We start from the raw sequence: 21,022 nt of genomic DNA, 5'->3' as shown, positions 1-21,022 counted from the left end.
ACTCACATAAAAGACATATTGTAAACATTATAAGACTCTACACCGTCTTCCTTGTTGTTCAAAACTCAATACTAGAAATTATCTAGACTTTAGAGAGACCAATTATGCAAACCAAATTTTAGCAAGCTCTATGTATTTCTTCATTAATAGGTGCAAAGTATATGATGCAAGAGCTTAAACATGAGCACACCAATTGCCAAGTATCAATTTATCCAAGACATTTTACCAATTACTACATGTAGCATTTCCCAATTCCAACCATATAACAATGAACGAAGCAGTTTCAACCTTCGCCATGAACATTAAAAACTAAGAACACTTGTGTTCATATGAACCAGCGGAGCGTGTCTCTCTCCCACACAAGTATTTTATTCAGAGAATGAAAATAACAAAACAAAAATAAAAGCACACAGACGCTCCAAGCAAAGTACATAAGATGTGACTGAATAAAAATATAGTTTCAGGGGAGGAACCTGATAATGTTGTCGATGAAGAAGGGGATGCCTTGGGCATCCCCAAGCTTAGATGCTTGAGTCTTCTTGAAATATGCAGGGATGAACCATGGGGGAATCCCCAAGCTTAGACTCTTCACTCTTCTTGATCATAGTATATCATCCTCCTCTCTTGACCCTTGAAAACTTCCTCCACACCAAACTCAAAGCAAACTCATTAGAGGGTTAGTGCATAATCAAAAACTCACATGTTCAGAGGTGACACAATCATTCTTAACACTTCTGGACATTGCATAAAGCTACTGGACATTAATGGAACAAAGAAATTCATCCACCATAGCAAAATAGGCAATGCGAAATAAAAGGCAGAATCTGTCAAAACAGAACAGTCCGTAAAGATGGATTTTATTGAGGCACCAGACTTGCTCAAATGAAAATGCCCAAATTGAATGAAAGTTGCGTACATATCTGAGGATCACTCACCTAAATTGGCATATTTTTCTGAGCTACCTACAGAGAGGCAGGTCGAAATTCGTGACATCAAAGAAATCTGTTACTGCGCAGCAATCCAAATCTAGTATCAACCTTTCTATCAAAGACTTTACTTGGCACAACAATGCAATAAAATAAGATAAGGAGAGGTTTCTACAGTAGTAACAACTTCCAAGACACAAATATAAAATAGAGGTACTGTAGCAAAATAAACACATGGGTTATCTCCCAAGAAGTTCTTTCTTTATAGCCATTAAGATGGGCTCAGCAGTTTTAATGATGCACTCGCAAGAAATAGTATTTGAAGCAAAAGAGAGCATCAAGAGGCAAATTCAAAACACACTTAAGTCTAACATGCTTCATATGCATAGGAATCTTGTAAATAAACGAGTTCATGAAGAGCAAAGTGACAAGCATAGGAAGATAAAACAAGTGTAGCTTCAAAAATTTCAGCACATAGAGAGGTGTTTTAGTAACATGAAAATTTCTACAACCATATTTTCCTCTCTCATAATAACTTTCAGTAGCAACATGAGCAAAATCAACAATATAACTATCACATAAAGCATTCTTATCATGAGTCTCATGCATAAAATTATTACTCTCCACATAGGCATAAGCAATTTTATTAGTTGTAGTGGGAGCAAATTCAACAAAGTAGCTATCATTATTATTCTCATCATCAAATATAGGAGGCATATTGTAATCATAATCAAATTTATCCTCCATAACAGGCGGTAACAAAAGACTACTATCATTATAATCATCATAAATAGGAGGCAAAGTATCATCGAAGTAAATTTTCTCCTCAATGCTTGGGGGACTAAAAAGATCATGCTCATCAAAACTAGCTTCCCCAAGCTTAGAATTTTCCATACCATTAGCAACAATGGTATTCAAAGTATTCATGCTAATATGTTCCATGGGTTTTTTAATTTTCGCATCAAACCATCCATGTCTTAAATCAGGAAATAGAATAAGAAGCTCATTGTTGTCCATTATGCCAAACTAGTGTAAACAAGAAACAAAAAGATGCAATTGCAGGATCTAAAGGAAATAGCTTCGAGCACACACACAACGGCAAACGAAAAGTACTTTACCCGAGACCGGAGTATGAGTGCCTTTACCTTTCCTCCCCGGCACGCCGTAAAATAGCTTGATGTCTACGGGTGCTTCTATTCTTGTAGACAGTGTTGGGCCTCCAAGAGCAGAGGTTTGTAAACAGCGAGCAAGTTTCCCTTAAGTGGATCACCCAAGGTTTATCGAACTCGGGGAGGAAGAGGTCAAAGATATCCCTCTCATGCAACCCTGCAACCACAAAGCAAGAAGTCTCTTGTGTCCCCAACACACCTAATAGGTGCACTAGTTCGGCGAAGAGATAGTGAAATACAGGTGGTATGAATATATATGAGCAGTAGTAACGCAGCAGTAGTAACGCAGTAAAACAGTAAACAAGCAGCGATAGCAGAATTTAGGAACAAGGCCTAGGGATTAGACTTTCACTAGTGGACACTCTCAACTTTGATCACATAACAGAATAGATAAATAGATGCTAGACTCTACACCCTCTTGTTGGATGATGAACACCACTAACTGTGTAGGATTACACGAACCCTCAATGCCGGAGTTAACAAGCTCCACAATATTCAATGTTCATATTTAAATAACCTTAGAGTGCATGACAGATCAACACAACTAAACCAAGTACTAACATAGCATGCACACTCGTCACCTTCACACTATGTAGGAGGAATAGATCACATCAATACCATCATAGCAATAGTTAACTTCATAATCTACAAGAGATCATAATCATAGCCTACGCCAAGTACTAACACGGATGCACACACTCGTCACCATTACACCGTGCAGGAGGAATAAACTACTTTAATAACATCACTAGAGTAGCACATGGATAAATTGTGATACAAAACACATTGCAATCATAAAGAGATATAAATAAACACTTCACTATGCCATTCATAACGGTGAATAAGTATTCTCGTGAAATATAGCCTAAGAGACCCACACGGTGCACACACTCGTCACCTTTACACACGTGGGACAAGGAGTCTCCGGAGATCACATAAGTAAAACCCACTTGACTAGCATAATGACATCTAGATTACAAGCATCATCATATGAATCTCAGTCATGTAAGGCAGCTCATGAGATTATTGTATTGAAGCACATAGGAGAGAGATGAACCACATAGCTACCGGTACAGCCCCGAGCCTCGATGGAGAACTACTCCCTCCTCATGGGAGACAGCAGCGTTGATGAAGATGGCGGTGGTGTCGATGGAGAAGCCTTCCGGGGCACTTCCCGTCCCGGCGGCGTGCCGGAAGCAGACTCCCGTCCCCCGGATCTTGGCTTCGCGATGGCGGCGGCTCTGGAAGGTTTCTCGCACCGTGGCTTTTTCGTATCGAGGTTTTAGGTCCAGGGGCTTTATATAGGCGAAGAGGCGGCGTCAGAAGGTCGAAGGGGCGCCGACACTATAGGGGGCGCGAGCCCCCTTGGCCGCGCCGGCCTAGGGTTTGGTGGGACTGTGCCCCCTCTCTGGCGGTTCTCGTGTGTTCTGGATGCTTCCGGGCAAAATAGGAATCTGGGCGTTGATTTCGTCCAATTCCGAGAATATTTCGTTACTAGGATTTCTGAAACCAAAAACAGCAGAAAACAGCAACTGGCACTTCGGCATCTTGTTAATAGGTTAGTTCCAGAAAATGCACGAATATGACATAAAGTGTGCATAAAACATGTAGATATCATCAATAATGTGGCATGGAACATAAGAAATTATCGATACGTCGGAGACGTATCATGAGGACGCGCCTGAGTCCATGACCCAACCACCTTGCTGAAGCGCGAGGTTGTTGAGGGCGGCGATGAGAGTCGAGCTGTCCCATGTAGTCGCCGAGGTCGACAGCGCGGTGGCGGTGTAGGCCTGGGGCCGAGGGCCCAGGATGCCTCGTCCGGAGGAGGGGCGCGCCACCGGCCAGCACCCGGGGAGAAGCGGACCCACGGGCCGGTAGGGGCCGCCGTGCGGGCGGATTGGGTGCCCCGGGTGGCGCCTCCACCACGGCGTCCGCCGCTGCGGCCCTTCGCTTGGCCGGCCGCTTGCCTTTCCCGGCGCCCGCACCGGGGCGGGACCGTCACCGCGGCAGCCGGGGCCGGGGCATGAAGAGGCGGGACCACGGGCCTGGGCGACGAGGGCGGTGTTGGCGGAGGTGGCCGCCGCGTTGGCCTGCTGCATCTCCTCCATCAGGAGCATGGCCCTGGTGCGGAGGAAGGTGGGCAGCGGGTCGGTCATGGAGATGACCGTGGCGGCGGAGGCGAAGTGAGGGCCAAGGCCGCGCAGGGTGTTGAGGACGAGGGCGCGGTCGCTCACGGGAGAGTCGTTGTCGGAGAGCGCATCGGCGAGGTGCTTCTGGCAGCGACAGTACTCGTGGATGGAGAGGTATCCCTGCACAAGCTGGCGAAAGTCATTGTCAAGGTAGATGGCTTTGTTCGCCTTGTTCGCGGTGAAGAGGTCGCGTGCCGCGAGCCACAGCTGACGCGCGGTTTGATTGCCCGCAAGGATCATGTCCGCGACGTCTTCGTCGATGGCGGCGTGGAGGTGGTTGAGGACGGTGTAGTCGGCGGTGGCCCACGCAGCGTCGGTGGGGGCGGCGGCGACGGTTCCATCAACGTGGCCGAGGTAGCCGGTGCGGCCCAGGGAAGCGCGCATGTAGATGCACCACTTGGAGTAGTTCCCGCGGCGAAGGAGAGCGAAGCACGGGGCCGGCGTGGACGCGGGGCGCCGGCGGGGACGATCGCGGCGGCCGAAGCGGCCGCAGGGGCAGAGGAGGTCCCGTCGGTGAGGGCGGTGAGCTCCATGGCAGCGGAAGGTGGGGTGGGGCTAGGGTTGGCGGCGGCCCGACCTAGAGCGGCGGCGGCCGAAGAGGCGGCGGCTAGGGTTGGAAGGGGGCGGCGGCTAGGGTAGGACCGAGATTAGTCTGATACCATGTAGAAGGGTTTTGGGGGAAGCCTCGCACGTATAATGACGTGGGGTTCCGGTTTTTATATAATAGGCCAGAGGCCTAGGGTTAGGTTACAGTTACAATATAGTCCTACTGTAAATACAATATGTGCAATCTAACACCTAGAAGTCAGACTTGACAAAAGAAAGGGGAATATTCGAGTGGTTTCACCCATGGCAGATGAGCCTTTTGCATACCTCAATATTTTTGGGGTGCAAAAACAAAAATTGACTTTGGCACATGAGCAGCAGTGCTTCCGATTTTAAAAAATAAAATATTTCTGAGATTCCAAAAAAAATTGAGCTTAAATCTGCACATACATAGAAATCTTCTGAATGTACTGTAATTTTTTTGGAAGAAAATGTTGTATTATGAGTTATATAAAAAAAGACAAATTTCTGACAAAAATTGTCCCTCTACACAACCATAAATTTTGTTTTTTCTGTAGCTAAAAATACAACATAATTTTTACCGAAACTTCGCACGAGTATTCATGACAAATGTATGTATTCATGGAATAATTTTTTAAAACATAAAAATACAGTTTTCAAATATTTCAAAAACCAGGAGCAGCTCAGTGCATAATCAGCGTTGTCTGGATCAAGCTCCACCCCTGCTTACACACACTTTCCACGAACACACGTGGTGCAATTCCTCATACTAAAATACTTGTAACAGCCTAACAGGGAAGTACAAGCAAGGGACATTGCTAAACATTGCGAATCAACCATTTCACATTGACAGTACGTCAATACCAAAGGTGGTGCAAGGTGTTCAATAAAAAAGGTGGCGCAAGGAGAAGAAAAATGGCGGAGCAAGAAAATTTTGGAACTAACAAAACCTTTTTGTTTTTCCTATAGTAACGCAAACACTAGCCAACTGCTGCATCCGGTCCTCCCCATAAGCCCGTACGTAACAACCATGTAGCCGGTATGGCTCTATATAAGGACGCTCGAGCCTCCCCTGTCAATTGTGCAATCCACTCACTTGCGAGAGACACTCATCGATAGCTAGCTAACTCGTTCCTCCCTATCCTCCGCAAGCTCCATTCCCCAGCTCCCAAGAGCTCCGAGGAGAGCACCGTACCATGGCGTCCTCTTCCGCTCTGATCGTGCTCCTCGTCGTCCTGGGCTGCGCCGCCGCGGCCTCCGCCGCGTCGTTCACCGTCGGCGATTCGCAGGGGTGGGCCATCGGCCCCAACTACGCCACCTGGGCCAGTGGCAAAACCTTCGTGGCTGGAGACACGCTCGGTTAGTTCTTTAACTTGAACTCTGAGCAATCGTTTTGAGTTCGATCGAGATGCTGCTAAGGATCTCTTCCTGACACTAGAACCTCTGAACACTTAGACGCTATCCAAAACACAAAATTTACAACTGATGTTTACAGGTTGCAAGTTAGTTCAGCACTTCTCTTGATGAAACTGAAAATATAATACAGTGAAACTATGTTTTCCAGTAACTATATTTACGTTATCATTTTCATGTCTTATTAGAGAGTAGTAACAAAGCAGAAAATTGTAATAACGGGAAAATTTTGAACGAAAAGTGATCACAACTAGCAACACTAGCGGTGTTTGGTCCTAATATTCTGTTTCATTTTTCAGTGTTCAACTATGGCAGCCAGGCCCACACGGTGACCGAAGTCAGCAAGAAGGAGTACGACGCCTGCTCCAGCACCGCCAACGGCGAGAACAGCGGCACCACCACCAAGACCCTCACCGCTGGCGACCACTACTACATCTGCACCATCGGTACCCACTGCGCTAACGGCATGAAGCTCGCCATCACCGTCGCCGACTCCAGCTCCGGCACCCCGCCGGCCGCCCCAGCGCCGCCTGGCGCCAGCACCCCGCCCACCGCCCCCTCGAGCCCCACCGCGTCCAGCGCGCCGGCCCGCCTCCACGCCGTCCCCTTCCTCGCGGCCGCCGCCGGCGTCCTCGTCAAGCTCGCCCTCTTCTGATCCGCCGCGCCATGGTAGAGGCAGTGCAGAGATAGCTCGTTCTTGGGAAGTTTCACCGATCGACCGTTGTACGTACGTTTTCCTCTGACGGCATGCAGTACGCTACTTCTACAGGAGAGTTGTTGGCTACCTGATGTAATATTTGGTTGGTTTCGTAGTGGTAGTTGGTATGAGTGACTTGTATGGATTATCATCCCTGATGTTTCTCTCTATCTAGCAGTAATATATATCACTGTGGCTTAGTAAGTTTAGATTTGGTCATGCTGAGCAATGCATGAGGTTTAGTTGGTTTTGCTCGTCTTACTTGGTTTTCTTTGAGGTCGTGACTCATGCGAGTCAGAGTTTTGTGAGGGTAGGCGGTTGTAAAGAATGTGACTAGACTAGGAGGAAAGAACGGAATTATTGGAGGACAACAAGATCGGACGAAATCGGTTTGGTTAGGACGGCTACGTGTCATCAGAAGTTCCAAAACGTTCACATACTTTACAACATCTTCAGAGAAAGCAACACCGAAATGACAGAGATACTCCGTAGATGATAAGTTGGAGTATACAACTTGTTGACAACTTACTTTTGCGAGAGGACTTCGTGGAGTGGGAGTGGTTGGTACTAAGATCGATGGAGGACTACTCAAAGAAGATATTAAACGGCGAGAGTGGCAATTCCTTTTCAGTGTGGTTCAGAACTCCGCGGAACAGAAAGCTTCTATCGTCAACACCTGCTCCGGCCGGCCGTGCGAATCATGGGGTCAGCAAAGTTCTCGGTCCAAGCAAGGTCGTGCAAACTTCCGAACTGATGAGGTGGACTGTGCGACGAAAAAGGCAAGTAGACTATGTCAAGAAAGAAAGTAGAGGACAATGATAATGACCGGGGCAAAGAACACGCGAGTTCCTTCCAGCAATGGTGGGAGTTGTTGGTCTCTTGGGTGGTGAGTAGGGATACGCATTTCAAGTTTGTCTTTCGTTGGAAGTGCATTGTCCAGTAGAGTTGAAAAGAGGAACCAGTTTACCAAAAGAAAACAGGTCCATATCTAAGTTGCTTGTTCAGTTGACGGAGCCGACGTGTTCAAATCAGGAGTTCAGTTTCGTGATCAACCGGGGTGCACGATAATCTGCTTTATTAGTTTTCAATTGATGAAATGAAAATTTGAAGTTTATGCTCATTTAATTAAAAAAATGTTTGCTCATAGAAAAAACAGAACCTAACCAAATGCTCTACGTACAAATTTAGACAAAGTTAAGACATGTTTCATGAGCCAAAAAAAGTACAAGCTATCTCAATCATTTAAGTTTAAGGGCACCGAAAGCTGACAATGCCACATTCATTACAGAACATTGTATCAAGAATACAACCACCCGGAAGTTCCAACAGACTCACAAGAAATCACAAGATCCCAAACACTTTGCCCAAGTGCACCTACTTTTTGCTTATATAGGAAGAAGAACTTCGTTACTCCTGCATCAATTCATGAGAGAAAATATATTTTTTACCTGAGCATGGCTGAAAGATTTAATTTTTGAAATAAGGCTCGAAGTGGGGCCATATTTGAATTAACGAAGCCATCAACTAGGTAGGAGTTACAACTAGGTTACAACCACAAACTGACGTTGGGGTTACCAGCTTACAAAACAAGCATAAAATAGAGAAAAATGATATCCAAAACAAAAGGAGGATGACTACACCAAGCTAAGATATAACAGTTGGGCGCCTTGAGAGGTCTTTGTCTTGATCACCTGAATAGCGGAGGATGTCGCCAGCATGAAGCATCGGAACCCACCAACCAAATACGCAGGTGCAGCTCTAGCCACAGGTGCACACACATTGAGTAAACCAAGAAAATGACGCAATCGAGGCCTCAACGAGCAATGCCTCCAGGAAGGGGAAGGACAGCAAAGTGTCGCTGTTATGTGACCAAACAAGGGCCAAGGTTTTCACCTAGAGACACCCGATCATGATGGGTACAAATCCGAGGATCAACAAAGACACCTCTAATGATGTGAAAGGTGCCCAAGAGCGTCAGCGTGATCGACACCGGACAAACCAGGCATGGATTTCGTGAGAGATGTTGGCCTTTTCCACACATAAACCACTCCACGAAGGATTGGATACGGCAATGACATTCAGGTGGTGTAGCACCGACCGTGATACAGCCACATCACTAGAGAAGCGCCAATGCATCAGAAAGCTAGGACATTTTCTGGGCCAGCGTACGCTGAGCTATGGCCGAGTGGAGGCTAGGACAGAGATGTCGTGCGGACGGTGCAGCTAAGAGCAAACACGAAAGAGAAGGGGGAACCGCATGTTATAAACGCGAATAGCAAATAACGAAGAATGAATCAAATACGTCACTATATCGAGGAGTGTTTACAAACTCTGTTGGCTATCTTATAATCTAATAAACCCTAGTTGGCGGCTTACCAGTAGTATATATAGGAGGTGTCATCGAAAAGCTACGCTTCGGCCCAAGCCTACCCGGCGACATGCCTCACTCCGCTCGTCAGAAGTTACCATCCCTTTAATATGAATTTGCATCACAACATAACAAACTCCACCTTGAGACAAATTCCATCTTAGCATCAATTTCAAAAATCTCTTGAACAACAAATAAAGCACTTGCTGGTGCCAACAACCACTTGGGTTAAACAGTTATACCAACCAAGCTCGAGCAAATCCTGAACTTGGCAACAGGAACTGCCTTTGTCATCATATCAGCAGGATTATCACGAGTACTTATCTTGCATACCTTCAGTTTACCTTGAGCAACAATGTCGCGGATATAATGGTAGTTGACATCAATATGCTTTGTCCTCTCATGGAACGTTTGATCTTTAGTAAGGTATAAGGCACTTTGAATGTCACAAAACAAGTTAATGCCAGAATCATCTCCACAAAGCTCATCATTCAAACCTTTCAACCAAGCAGATTTTTTGCAAGCTTCAGCAATAGTCATATATTCTGCTTCGGTTGTAGATTGGGCAACAACAGGTTGTAACGTTGCCTTCCAACTCACAACACATCCACCAACAATGAACACGTAACCTGAGAGGGACCTTCTCTTATCCAAGTCAGCAGCAAAATCTGAATCTACATAGCCAACGAGTTCCTCACCGGTCTTGTCAAACTTCAAGCAAGTTTTGGATGTGCTACGAAGGTACCTAAAATCCCTCCCTACCTGAAAATCCCACCCTACCCCAAGCCTACCCGGCGATGGGCCTCGATCCGTTCGTCAGAAGTTAGCCATCCTTTATTATGAATTTGGATCACAACATAACACAGCGCTAGCCCCTAGCTACTTTGGTCATGTCGATACGAGTCACCCTGAACTACATAGGCACAAGATTCCCTCTTCCAAATCACTCCCAAATAGGTCCACGTTGGAGACGACTTCCCATCCGCTCCTCACGAGAACCCTCATTCCAGCCACCGTCGGTCCATTCGGCTGCTACCTTTCATTAGCCACAGATCTGACCGATCTGCACAAACCCAAGGTGGCCTCTCTGGCGGAGGACAAACTGCACAAGCGTAGATCTTTCCAACGATGAGGATGCCGACACGCAGTCACCAGCGCATGATAATGCCAAGACCCAAGCCACCAGAGCACGCGCGCGCACACACACACAACATCCCCCTGCGACAGCGAGGTGTGGCTGGGAGGAGGAGGGGATAAGTAGCAGCGACTAGGGTTTGTCGCCCTCGCGCGAGAGCGGCGCGTGGGTGAACCGGTTTCACCACACAATGCATGGCTGAAACTTCATCAAGCATCTCCACCCGATAGTTCAGTATTGATCAACATCTCAATGTGGATTGTCACCTCATAAGATTCATCATTCATCTCTTTTATCTCTAGTAGATCATAATGACGTTGGATAGAACCCGTCGATATACCGTGAAACACACAATTAATATGTTATTGATATTTTCTTATGGTAAGTGTTATCGATTGCCGTATCAGTAGACCATAAGAATAACATAGACTTGGATACCAAATGGTTTCCATGGAACCATCATTTATTATGTTTATAACTAGGTAACTATATAAAGGTTTTCTTCGGGTATATTAGAAAGTATGTCATTGTTCTAGTTATGCCAAGATTGAGAAATCCTCCATCCGCAATGAATAGATACACTATGGGCCTCTCGTTGTTATGATGTCCATCATCCTATGGCCAGACAACATGGCAAGAGTGTTAGTCACAGGGGATAATACGGTAAAAGCAAATAGTAAATGCCAGATAACATGGATAACATAATAGTATTACCTCACATGATGTAAAGTATCGCAAAACAATATGCGATGTTCATGCATGTAACAAAAAGCTAAAAATATTTAAATAATTGTTTTTGAAAAATCATGTACTCCCTCCGATTCATATTAATTGACTTCAATATGGATGTATCTAGAACTAAAATGTGTCCAGATACATTCATATTAGAGTCAATTAATATGAACCGGAGGGAGTATAACAAAAGAGTTTGTGTGTATCATAATAACAATAAAAACATTAAAGAAATGTTTGTGTATTTTTTAGAATTTTTTCGTGTATTTGTGAGAAAAGAAAATGTAAAACAAAATTAGAAAGAATAAATAAATAAAGTACATAATAAAATGGAAACAAATTAAAAAAAAAGTATAGGTGCGAATGGGGTGGCTCATGAACAGAAGACTGTGACGGGCTGGTATGGAATTGTCGTGGAGTATCAGGTGGTTCCATGGGTTACCTGGGCCGTATCCTCTTTGCTAGACCGTGTCTTTCTCCTCGGCCGCCTCCGCTCTAACCCCGACTTCCGGCTCTTTCATCAGCGCTGGGCGGCATGGGGCCGGTTTCAGAGGAGTCGGCTTGTAGGTAAGCGACGTCACTGCTGCCTCCAAGGCGATCGTCACCAAGCTGTAGTTCTACATCCAGACTGGCAGCCACACCTCATGGCTCACGCAGCAACACAGGCGGTCCCGCTTCTCTTCGCCGCAGCAAAAAACAGACAAATTACATATGTTCGGTCACGCTATTTGGGTCCATGTTTGAAGTCGGAACTTTTAGACAAATCTCAAACGTTTACTTAGACTGTTCATAGTGGGAGTAACATAGGTAGTAAAATCATACACCTAAAAATATTTTGTGATATGGTATGATAATAAATGAAGAAAAAGAGTGGGATGGCAACTAGCTATGTTACTATAACATCACACTTCTCAAGATAAGATAAATCTACAATTTAATAAATATAACATGCATGATACCACATATACTACCTCAATCCCAAGGCTTAAGGGCCATATTTTTTAAAAAAAGTCAAACTATGTTAAGTTTAACTAAGTTTTATAAAAAATCATTAACATATCAAATACAAAATTGATATTATTAGATAGATAATGAAATATATTTTCATATGCTATCTACAAAATATCATATTTATTGATAGATTATTCTAAAATTTTGGTCAAATTTTACTTGGTTTGACTTTTAAAAAAAATATAAGCTTTAAACCTTGGGATGGAAGTAGTATGTAACTACCCACTATAAAAATAGTAACATAGGGTAGTAATATACACCATATTACTACTCTATGTTACTCCCCAATATGATAATCTTATAGACAGAGGTAGTACTCCAATTTTTGACATATATAACTTATATTTAGTTGATCAAATTGTTAGTCAAAATTGTACCTCAAAATGTGTTGTGAGCTTATCTTTTGGACGCTGGTAAAGCAGGACATTATCTCACATCTAGGTATTTCTTTCGGACTTATTTAAAATCTTCAAAACGCTATTTTTGATTATTTTTTTCAGATAAAAAAGGCTCCATGGAGCCGGAGCTCCGTTTGTCCACACCCCTTCGACCCTGCACAGTTTTTCTTTACATGCTTGCATCTGCAACCTGGGTCGTTTCCTTCAGCCCGAAGTTACAAAAAAAAAAGTCGCCGTTTCCTACATCTACAGACGTCGCCGACAAGCCTCTTTGCTGTGCAATCTCGTCGGCTTTGGCTACAACGATAAGATAGCGCAGCAGTACGCTTTGGCAATCGGGCGCCGCTGTCTTTTTGCTGCCACGGACCACGGGACGATACACACACGCTAGCCGCACCGAGACGAACGAGATGTCACGGCCGGTCGGTCGGCACCGAAGCACACCCACGCGAAGCCGCAGGCAGTGGACACGCGCCCTGCTCCCGGCAGCCGCATGGAGCATCCCACCCACCCCCACCTGCTGCTAGATCGACTCCAAATTCCACCGCCCACTCCGGATGCTTCCTCACACTCCTCTCCACTCTCCAGTGCTGCTCCCCAGCTGGCCACTCAACTCCATCACTCTTCACTCGCAAAAGCAGGGGAAAAATCACACAGGACTACAGGAGATCTGCAAAAGACTGAAAACCGAGCAGATCTGGGCTTCAGCTCCCCAGATCTAATGAAAACAAGCACGGATCAAGCAAGCTAGCAGAACAGCAAGATCAATATCGGTAGAAATGTACTCCCTCCGTTCTTTTTTAATTGACTCGGATTTAGTAATACGGAGCAAGTAAGAAAGAATCCGCTAGGGAAGTAAGTAATAAACGAGGAATTATACAACGGCAATCCACAGCAGCAGTAGTAGTGTCTCTATCTCTCCCCACACACACGCTAGATCTGAGTAGTAGTACTTCCTAGACTAATAATCTGAATGGAACAAGCAGCATCCGGGCCCAAAAGCGGGAGCAATAACTAATAAATTAACGGCAGTAATGGCGGTAGCGGCGATATCGAGCGGCCATATCAGCGCCGGGGGATCTCATCAAGCAGATCTCAGTAGAAGACCGCGACGGCGGCCACTGCGGCGGCGGCGGCGGCCCACGTGGCGGCGGGGGCGAGGCCGGTGGCGGCGCTCGGCGGCGGGGGCGAGGCGGCCGGGGCGTCGGACGGGGGCAGAGCGATCGTGCCCGGGGCAGGCGCCGGCGGCGACGAGATGACGGACTCCGGCGCCGGGGCGGCGGCCGTGGGTGCCGTCGGGGCGGGCGCGGGGGCGGAGGTCGGCGGAGCCATCACCGGAGGCCGCGCGGGAGGGGTGGCCGGAGCTGGAGGCGGCGGCGGGATGGGCTGGGGCCTGGGGGCGGGCAAAGGAGAGGCGCCGGGGGCCTGCGCGGCGGCGACGGCGAAGAGCACGGCCATGGCCGCTGCCACGAGGTGAAGGCGCGCCATGGGGGGAGAGCTGTGCTAGGGTTTGGGGTTTGAGGTGGTGGGCTTGCGAGTGGGAGTGGGAGCAGGTGCTGGGTGCAGGTACGGGATGGGGTATAAAAAGGGTGGGAACGTGCTAGAAAATGAGAAACAAGGTTTTGGGCTTTGGAGGTTGCTTAACGGCTAATTTGGTCGGTGGCGAACGTGGGACGAGCTCCCGCATCGGATTAGGATCCAACGATAGGAGGAGTATTTCCAATCGTAGGATAATTAATTGTCTTTTTAATTACACCGATACTTAACCTAGAGTACTGAGGGTGACATGAATACACAACTTGGCTTTCACAATGTCCGCAACGAATAGGAGGAGTACTGAGCAAATATGAAATAAAATTAGTGTTTAATTTGTTATGCATATATGCTTGGTTCATGTCTTCTGATATCTATGATGACAACATGCTTTAAGCATATGATCTCCTCTAGATGCTCATCTTAGACTTGCGCTTCAGCTTAATTAATTTTAAATCATTTTTTCTTCACAATGATGATGTTTTGAACATATATATAATAAGAGCTCACTCAATCTTATTCTTCAAGACAACTTGCAATAAGCTAAATTTTCTCATGACCAGTCTCTAGGTCATCTATTGAATAATACTATCTTGGCCATCACTTGATCTTCTTCACTTTCTTCTTATTTTAATTTTAACGCTAACAAATAGCTGAAGCATTGTCTATGGAAAAAAACCTTCAAATATAACCCACAAGCATTAGTTTATAGAGATTGCCATTAATTACCAATCACACATGGACGGTCAATGCTTTTTCACAACCGTTACAACCTAGGTTGTAACGCCGCGGACATTCGCGGTTATGTCCACGATATGTCCGCACCGCCCTACAACGTCTCATCCATAGGGACATCAACAACAATGTTCACGAAAAATGTAATATCCTTAGCATTTGGACTCGGATTTTGTCAAACTCTAGCCCATTGGAAATATAGCAACAAACTCTAGCTTTTTATTTTGATAAACATCAATGACTGGCAAAGGAGACAAATCCTCAACAGAAAAGGTTTGACCACTCTATAAAAGACGAAGTGGCAAAATCTCCAACATCAAAGACACAACAAGGTTTTCATCCAAAATCCATTTTTTAGAGCTTGTATTAAATATAACCACAAGATCTAAAAACTCCCATAGATAAAGCCAAATAACAACTAAGAATATGATGTCAATGATGCAGAGGTTTAAACTCTCTACGAACGATGCGATCAAGCTACTCACCCGAGAGCCCCCTTGATAGTACGACTATATAACCTAGTCCCCGACAACCACCTTGAGACCGATAAAATGGCTCATTCTACTTAAGTTAGATGATAATGGTCATGCTTTCCTCAAGATGGAACTCTTCACTTGATTGCACTCACTTTGTGAAGACATGCAAATGGCTCTCCCGTAATGCACTATGGGAAGCCTCTCTTCATCTCATCTTCATAAGTCCATTATCACCAAATGGATAGCAAGCTTCAAGCAACTAAACGCACAAAGTTTCTTATCTTTAACTTGCACTTATTCAAGCTTGATGGCCATATCCACTTGATGCCATCCTCTCATGGGTTAAATGGATTTTGATGCAACCCATTATTTCCAAATAACCCACGCAGACATACCAAACACTTAGTTTATGGATTAGTTCATAAATCTCAATTGAAAAGTTCTTACCATACCACGAGATCACTTGACTCCGTGTGCTACACCTATACGCTTGAGAGTAGGTCTTCTAGATCCAAGAGAATTATCTTCCACTTGTTCTTCCTCACGCTCTATGGCAATCTATTGAGATTCACAACTAATTCTTCTCTTCACTTCATTATCTTAAGATTGTGATCCTGCAAGCATGAAAAACTCTGAGTTCCAAACAAGAACTCCAACTTCAATGAAATTCATCTTGATTCATTGAAGTTCTATTTATTTTCTTCTTGATCATATGAAATGCATCTCTTCAAATCAATGATCTTGATGCATATAAATTATATTTATTTTATTCTTCTCCATCATATACTCCCTCCATGCCATAATATAGCGCATGCTAGTTTCCGTGAAAGTTAGACTACACTATCTTTGGCCGAGGTTATTGACAAAATGTTATATATCTACAATACCTAATCCACACCATATTAAAATATACTTCATGATGAATCAGATGTTACTGATTTTAGATTTTAGATGTTGGTGCTTTTTGAAATAAATTTGGACAAAATTTACCCAGCTTAACTTCAAAAAAATCTTATAGGCACTATATTTTGGCATAGAGGGAGTACTACTTATCTCTTCAATCCAATAGTATTGATGCCAGTACTCAATGTATATTGTTATCTTCATGGCTTCCGCCACATGGACTTCAAGCATCATCTATGGAATATTCCTTCATAAAAAAACTCAATGAAAAAATTAGTTCATAGGAATTTTCTTTAATTACCAAAACCACACTTGGGGGATAGATGTACTTTCGATTCTAACTCGCTCGAACTCAACTTATTTGCATGCCCTTGAGATGGCAACCTAGCCTCTTTAGGTTTCCGCCAAACCATCTAAGAAATGCAATGAGCTCCCTTGCAATCATTGTCACTTGGACAATTCAGAACGAAAGAAATGTGAGGTTTTTAAAAGGAAAATTGGCTATGCCAACTATCACCATTTTGAAGATAAAGAGGAAGGTTGGCACTTGGTTCACGGCCAAGGCGAAGCATTTAGGATGCATCATACCGGGAGAGTAGGTTTTGTTATCCATCCGTTTGGTTGTTCTTTTTTTTGTTGCCGTGTTTGCTCTTAACACGATCTCTTTTAATAAATGGAAGAGGTACATCTGTTTCGAAACAATACAATGCCGAAAACATATAATGGTCAGGTTTTAAGAGACCAAATATATATTGTCATGTTTACTCTTAACACACTCTATCTCCCTCTTAATGAATGAAAAGGGATAAAAAAATTGCTTCCATTTAAAGAAAAATACACTGCAAAAATATATAATTGACAGTAGCCACTTGGAGGAGCAGGTTCATGTCCGGGTGGCACGGCAGGGTGTGTAGCAGCCTCACTACCATTGTGGGCAGGCGGCGGGGCTGGGACTCGCATAATTTTGAGGGAGTTTTTTCTAGTATCTGGGGAGGCAAAATTATTAACTGATTTCTAGAAGCTCAAAATGATTTTGTAGTACTATTTTTTCGGAATCTGCAGCCAGAGTTGCTCTTAATGCCAGTGGGTTAAAGCTAAGGTACCCTTTAGACTAGCCCCAATGAGAGTATCATGCATGCCATGTTGGCAAAAATCTGATGTGTCACATCAATTAAAGAGGTGAGAGATGAGAGTAGTATCATAATATGATACGGTATCATGACACATAAACCAAGAAAACTTCATAACAAATACATCATGTACACATATTTGCATTGAGATTCTACAAAACATTAAATATGACATAAGTATGATACCATATTATGATACTATATATTGTGGAGGTGGTATCACAAACTAGTATCATATACATGATACTAGTGTATGATACTTTCCATTGTGACTAGTCTTAGTTTTAAGCTACTTTTTATAAATCAGTACTACAAAATCATTTTGAGCTACTTTTTATAAATCAGTACTACAAAATTTGAACTAACTTCCGCAGAATGATGATGTCATTTTCATTAATGAGGTTAGAGGGTACACTAACTTTGACCGCTTGCACGCTAGAGTTGCTCTAATGCTATTAAGCCTGCCAAGTCTCACTATCGACTAATAGCTAGTCTGAGACAACGAACGCTCTATGGCGTGTTGGTGCCTAACAGTTGAGAGCCAACATCGCAGGCGCTGGTTCCTCGACAGTCAGCTACCGACATGTCAATTCTTGAGCATATTCATAGGGGAACCGAACGTGGTCATAAGTCGTAACCACCATCGTTCCACATGTTGTCGCCGATGACAAACTCAGGCTGGTACTGAAGCAACGCATGACAAACCCACCACTCAGGCTTGTGATTTGTGAATGCTTAGAGCAAGCTTGTAAAGCCCTAAATCTTTTATTTGAACTTGGAGGCCAAAAAGTTGCCTCCATTCATTAATTAAGGAGAAGAGTCTTCACAAGACCAAACACGAGAACAAGGGAAAACCGAAAAAACGTTCTAAGAGGATTACTCTCCCGTCATTACAAAACTGAAATGCCCCCCCCCCCCCCCCCAAATCGAAGCTTTACTTACTTCACTCTTAATGGTGTCGAGTAATATGGTGGTAGGCCCCTCTTTGTTATTGAAAACTCTTGCATTTCTCTCCTTCCAAATGGTCCAAGTCATAAGCATTGTGAGGGACTTTATGGCCTTACGGTTTGGGTTGGCCGTACAAGTCATCATGGTCCACCAAGACACGAGGGAGATGTCCACCGTACACTCATTTGTTTTTATGGATGAGACACCAATTCAAGTTTTCACCATATCCCAAAGCCTCTTGGAGTACCAACAATGGTATAACAAATGAACCGATGTCTCTTGGGTTTGCTTGTAAAGCGGACAAAGCCTACAATTATTCACTCTCTCCTCTCAACGCGTTCCACCGTCCAAATCCTATTATGAAGAGCCAACCACGCTAAGAATTTGACTTTAGGGGGTGCCCAAGCTTTAACCATTTTGTTCATGAGCATGCTAGTTGCCCCAATGAATTATGCATTGTAAGTCGAGGCCATCAAGTACACCCCATTAGGCGTGAGGTTCCAGGAGATGTAGTCATCGGCTTCCTCATTTAGGTGGAAATCATTTAATTGGATCCAAAGTTGGATGTATACATCACCAAGGCCTTTGACACAGTGGACTGGACTTTTCTTCTAGAAGTCCTGGAGAAGCTTTGCTTCGGGCACAAGTGGATCACCATGGTTTGTGGGTTGCTCGGCTCTGCGTCGACTCGAATGGTGGTGAATGGGGTGGTAGGTGGCCTCATCTATACCCGGCGTGGCCTTCGGCAGGGCGGCCCCCTTTCCCCTCTGATGTTTGACACGGTCATGGATGTCCTGCATCTGCTGTTTGAGCGGGCGGCGGCGGATGGTCTCCTCTCGGAGTTGGCCCCTAATGGATTCCGGCATCGCACCTCCATGTACGCCGACGATGTGGTCACCTTCATCAGGCCTAGGAAAGGTGACCTCCTGACTTGTGCCTCCATTGTGGATGACTTTGGGGTGGCATCGGGGCTCCGCACCAACCTCGCCAAATGCTCCATCCACCCCATTGGTTGCTCGGCGGAGCAAGTGGATCTTGCGCGTTCGCTCTTGGGCTATGAGGTCGTATCCTTCCCCTTCAAGTACCTGGGCCTTCCCCTGGGGCTTCGAAAGGTGACGGCGGCCCACCTTCAGCATCTCGTGGACAATGCGGTCGGTAGGCTGCAACCGTGGTGTGTGAACCTTCTCACCAGAGGGGGGAGGATGATCCTTGTTCAGACGACGTTATGCGCGATTCCCATTCACGCCATGATGTCATTGGACATTCCTCCCAAGGTTCTTGAGTCGCTTCTCAAGATCAGTAGGGCCTTCATGTGGCTTAGGTGCCGGTGGTCGTGGCTCCAGAAGGTGGATCCCTCCTAGGCTTGGGTAGACTTTAACATCCAAACACCCAGCCTGTGCTCCGCGATTGTTGACGCTGCTACTTACTACGAGTTGGGCAATGAAGAGTGGGCGCGGTTTTGGAAAGACCGGTGGCTGGGAGGAGAGAAGGTGGAGGATATAGCTCCACATGTGGCTTTGTTGGTCTCCAAGCGGAGGGCCAATGCCCGTTCTGTCAATGAAGGGCTGGCAGGTGGGTGGCTCCTGGATTGCAGTCCGGATTGGGTGAGCGAGCTCTGCCTGAGTTCTTTCTTTTATAGCACAGACTAGCCACTGTCGTCCTCCTCCCCCAGCGAGAGGGTAAGCTAGTTTGGAGGCGGACTAGCGACGGCTGCTACTCTTCCAAGTCAGCCTACGAGGCTTTCTTTGGCGGGACTATCAGAGCCTAGTGGTGGATGAGATCAGGCATTCTAGAGCGCCCTACATTTGTAAGTTCTTCGTGTGGTTGGTGTCGAAGAACCGCTGCTGGACGACGGACAAATTACTGCATCGTGGTTTGCTGGCCCTCGCAGCTTGCCCCTTTGCGATCAGGAGCCGGAGACGCTGCAGCACTTGCTCCTTGGATGTGTCGTCGCGCGGGAGGTTTGGATGTGGGTCCTCCGGCAGTGGGACAAGACGGACTGGCTTCCGCTGGCTGATTCCGATATTGTGGTGTGGTGGATGTCTAGGTCCTGCCCGTGGGCTCACCAGCGGGACCTGTGGACGGCCATCATTCTAGTGTTCTGGTGCATATGAAGGCATCGAAATGACGTGGTCTTCAATGGGGTGGTACCATCCCAGGCTTGCATCAAGGAGAAGATCAAAGAGGAGTGCGATAGGTGGAAGCTTGCGAAGCTCTTCCGTATCTTTTTTTTTTGTTTTTCCAGAACCTGTAGCTACACCGTGGCAATTAGGCTGGTGCCAACGCGGGCGGCAGCGCGGGCGGTACCGCCCGCCGGGAGGCGAGAGGCAGGCGGTAGTGAGGCGAGACGACAACGCGGGGCGGTGGATCCACCGCCCGGCGATAGCGCCCGCTACCGCCCGGCTGCCGCCCGCGCTGGCGCCGAGAGGGGGGCGAGAGGGGGGCGAGAGCGAAGCAGTGGCGCTGGCGGGTCGGGGCGAGAGGGAGGGGTAATTTTCTTGCATTATTTTGAATGTCTTAATCTGAAAAAGAAATGGTGATGTGGAGGAGAGAGAAGCGAGAGCTAGCACTATAGCCCGTGCACTGGCACCGTGGGGTGGGAGTAGGGTGAGAGTGAGGGTAAAAGCTGACGTGGCGAGGCTATAACAGGTGATGCACTGGCACCAGCCTTAGGAGAGTAGGCTTGTGG

General features: G+C 45.8%; 1 protein-coding gene across 1 annotated transcript; it reads left to right on the top strand.

Moving 5' to 3' along the window:
* Positions 1–5,931: 5,931 nt before the first annotated feature.
* Positions 5,932–7,168, top strand: LOC124681463 (blue copper protein-like). The gene is made up of 2 exons (XM_047216381.1): positions 5,932–6,213; positions 6,567–7,168. Exons 1-2 carry the CDS (start codon positions 6,051–6,053, stop codon positions 6,920–6,922), a joined length of 519 nt encoding a protein of 172 aa, XP_047072337.1. The 5' UTR covers positions 5,932–6,050; the 3' UTR covers positions 6,923–7,168.
* The last annotated feature ends 13,854 nt before the right edge of the window (positions 7,169–21,022 follow it).

Source organism: Lolium rigidum, chromosome 1 (genome assembly GCF_022539505.1).
Source record: "Lolium rigidum isolate FL_2022 chromosome 1, APGP_CSIRO_Lrig_0.1, whole genome shotgun sequence".
Classification (NCBI taxonomy): domain Eukaryota; kingdom Viridiplantae; phylum Streptophyta; class Magnoliopsida; order Poales; family Poaceae; genus Lolium; species Lolium rigidum.
The sequence above is the reverse complement of the archived record's forward strand: the minus strand, read 5'-3'. Positions and strand labels throughout refer to the sequence as shown.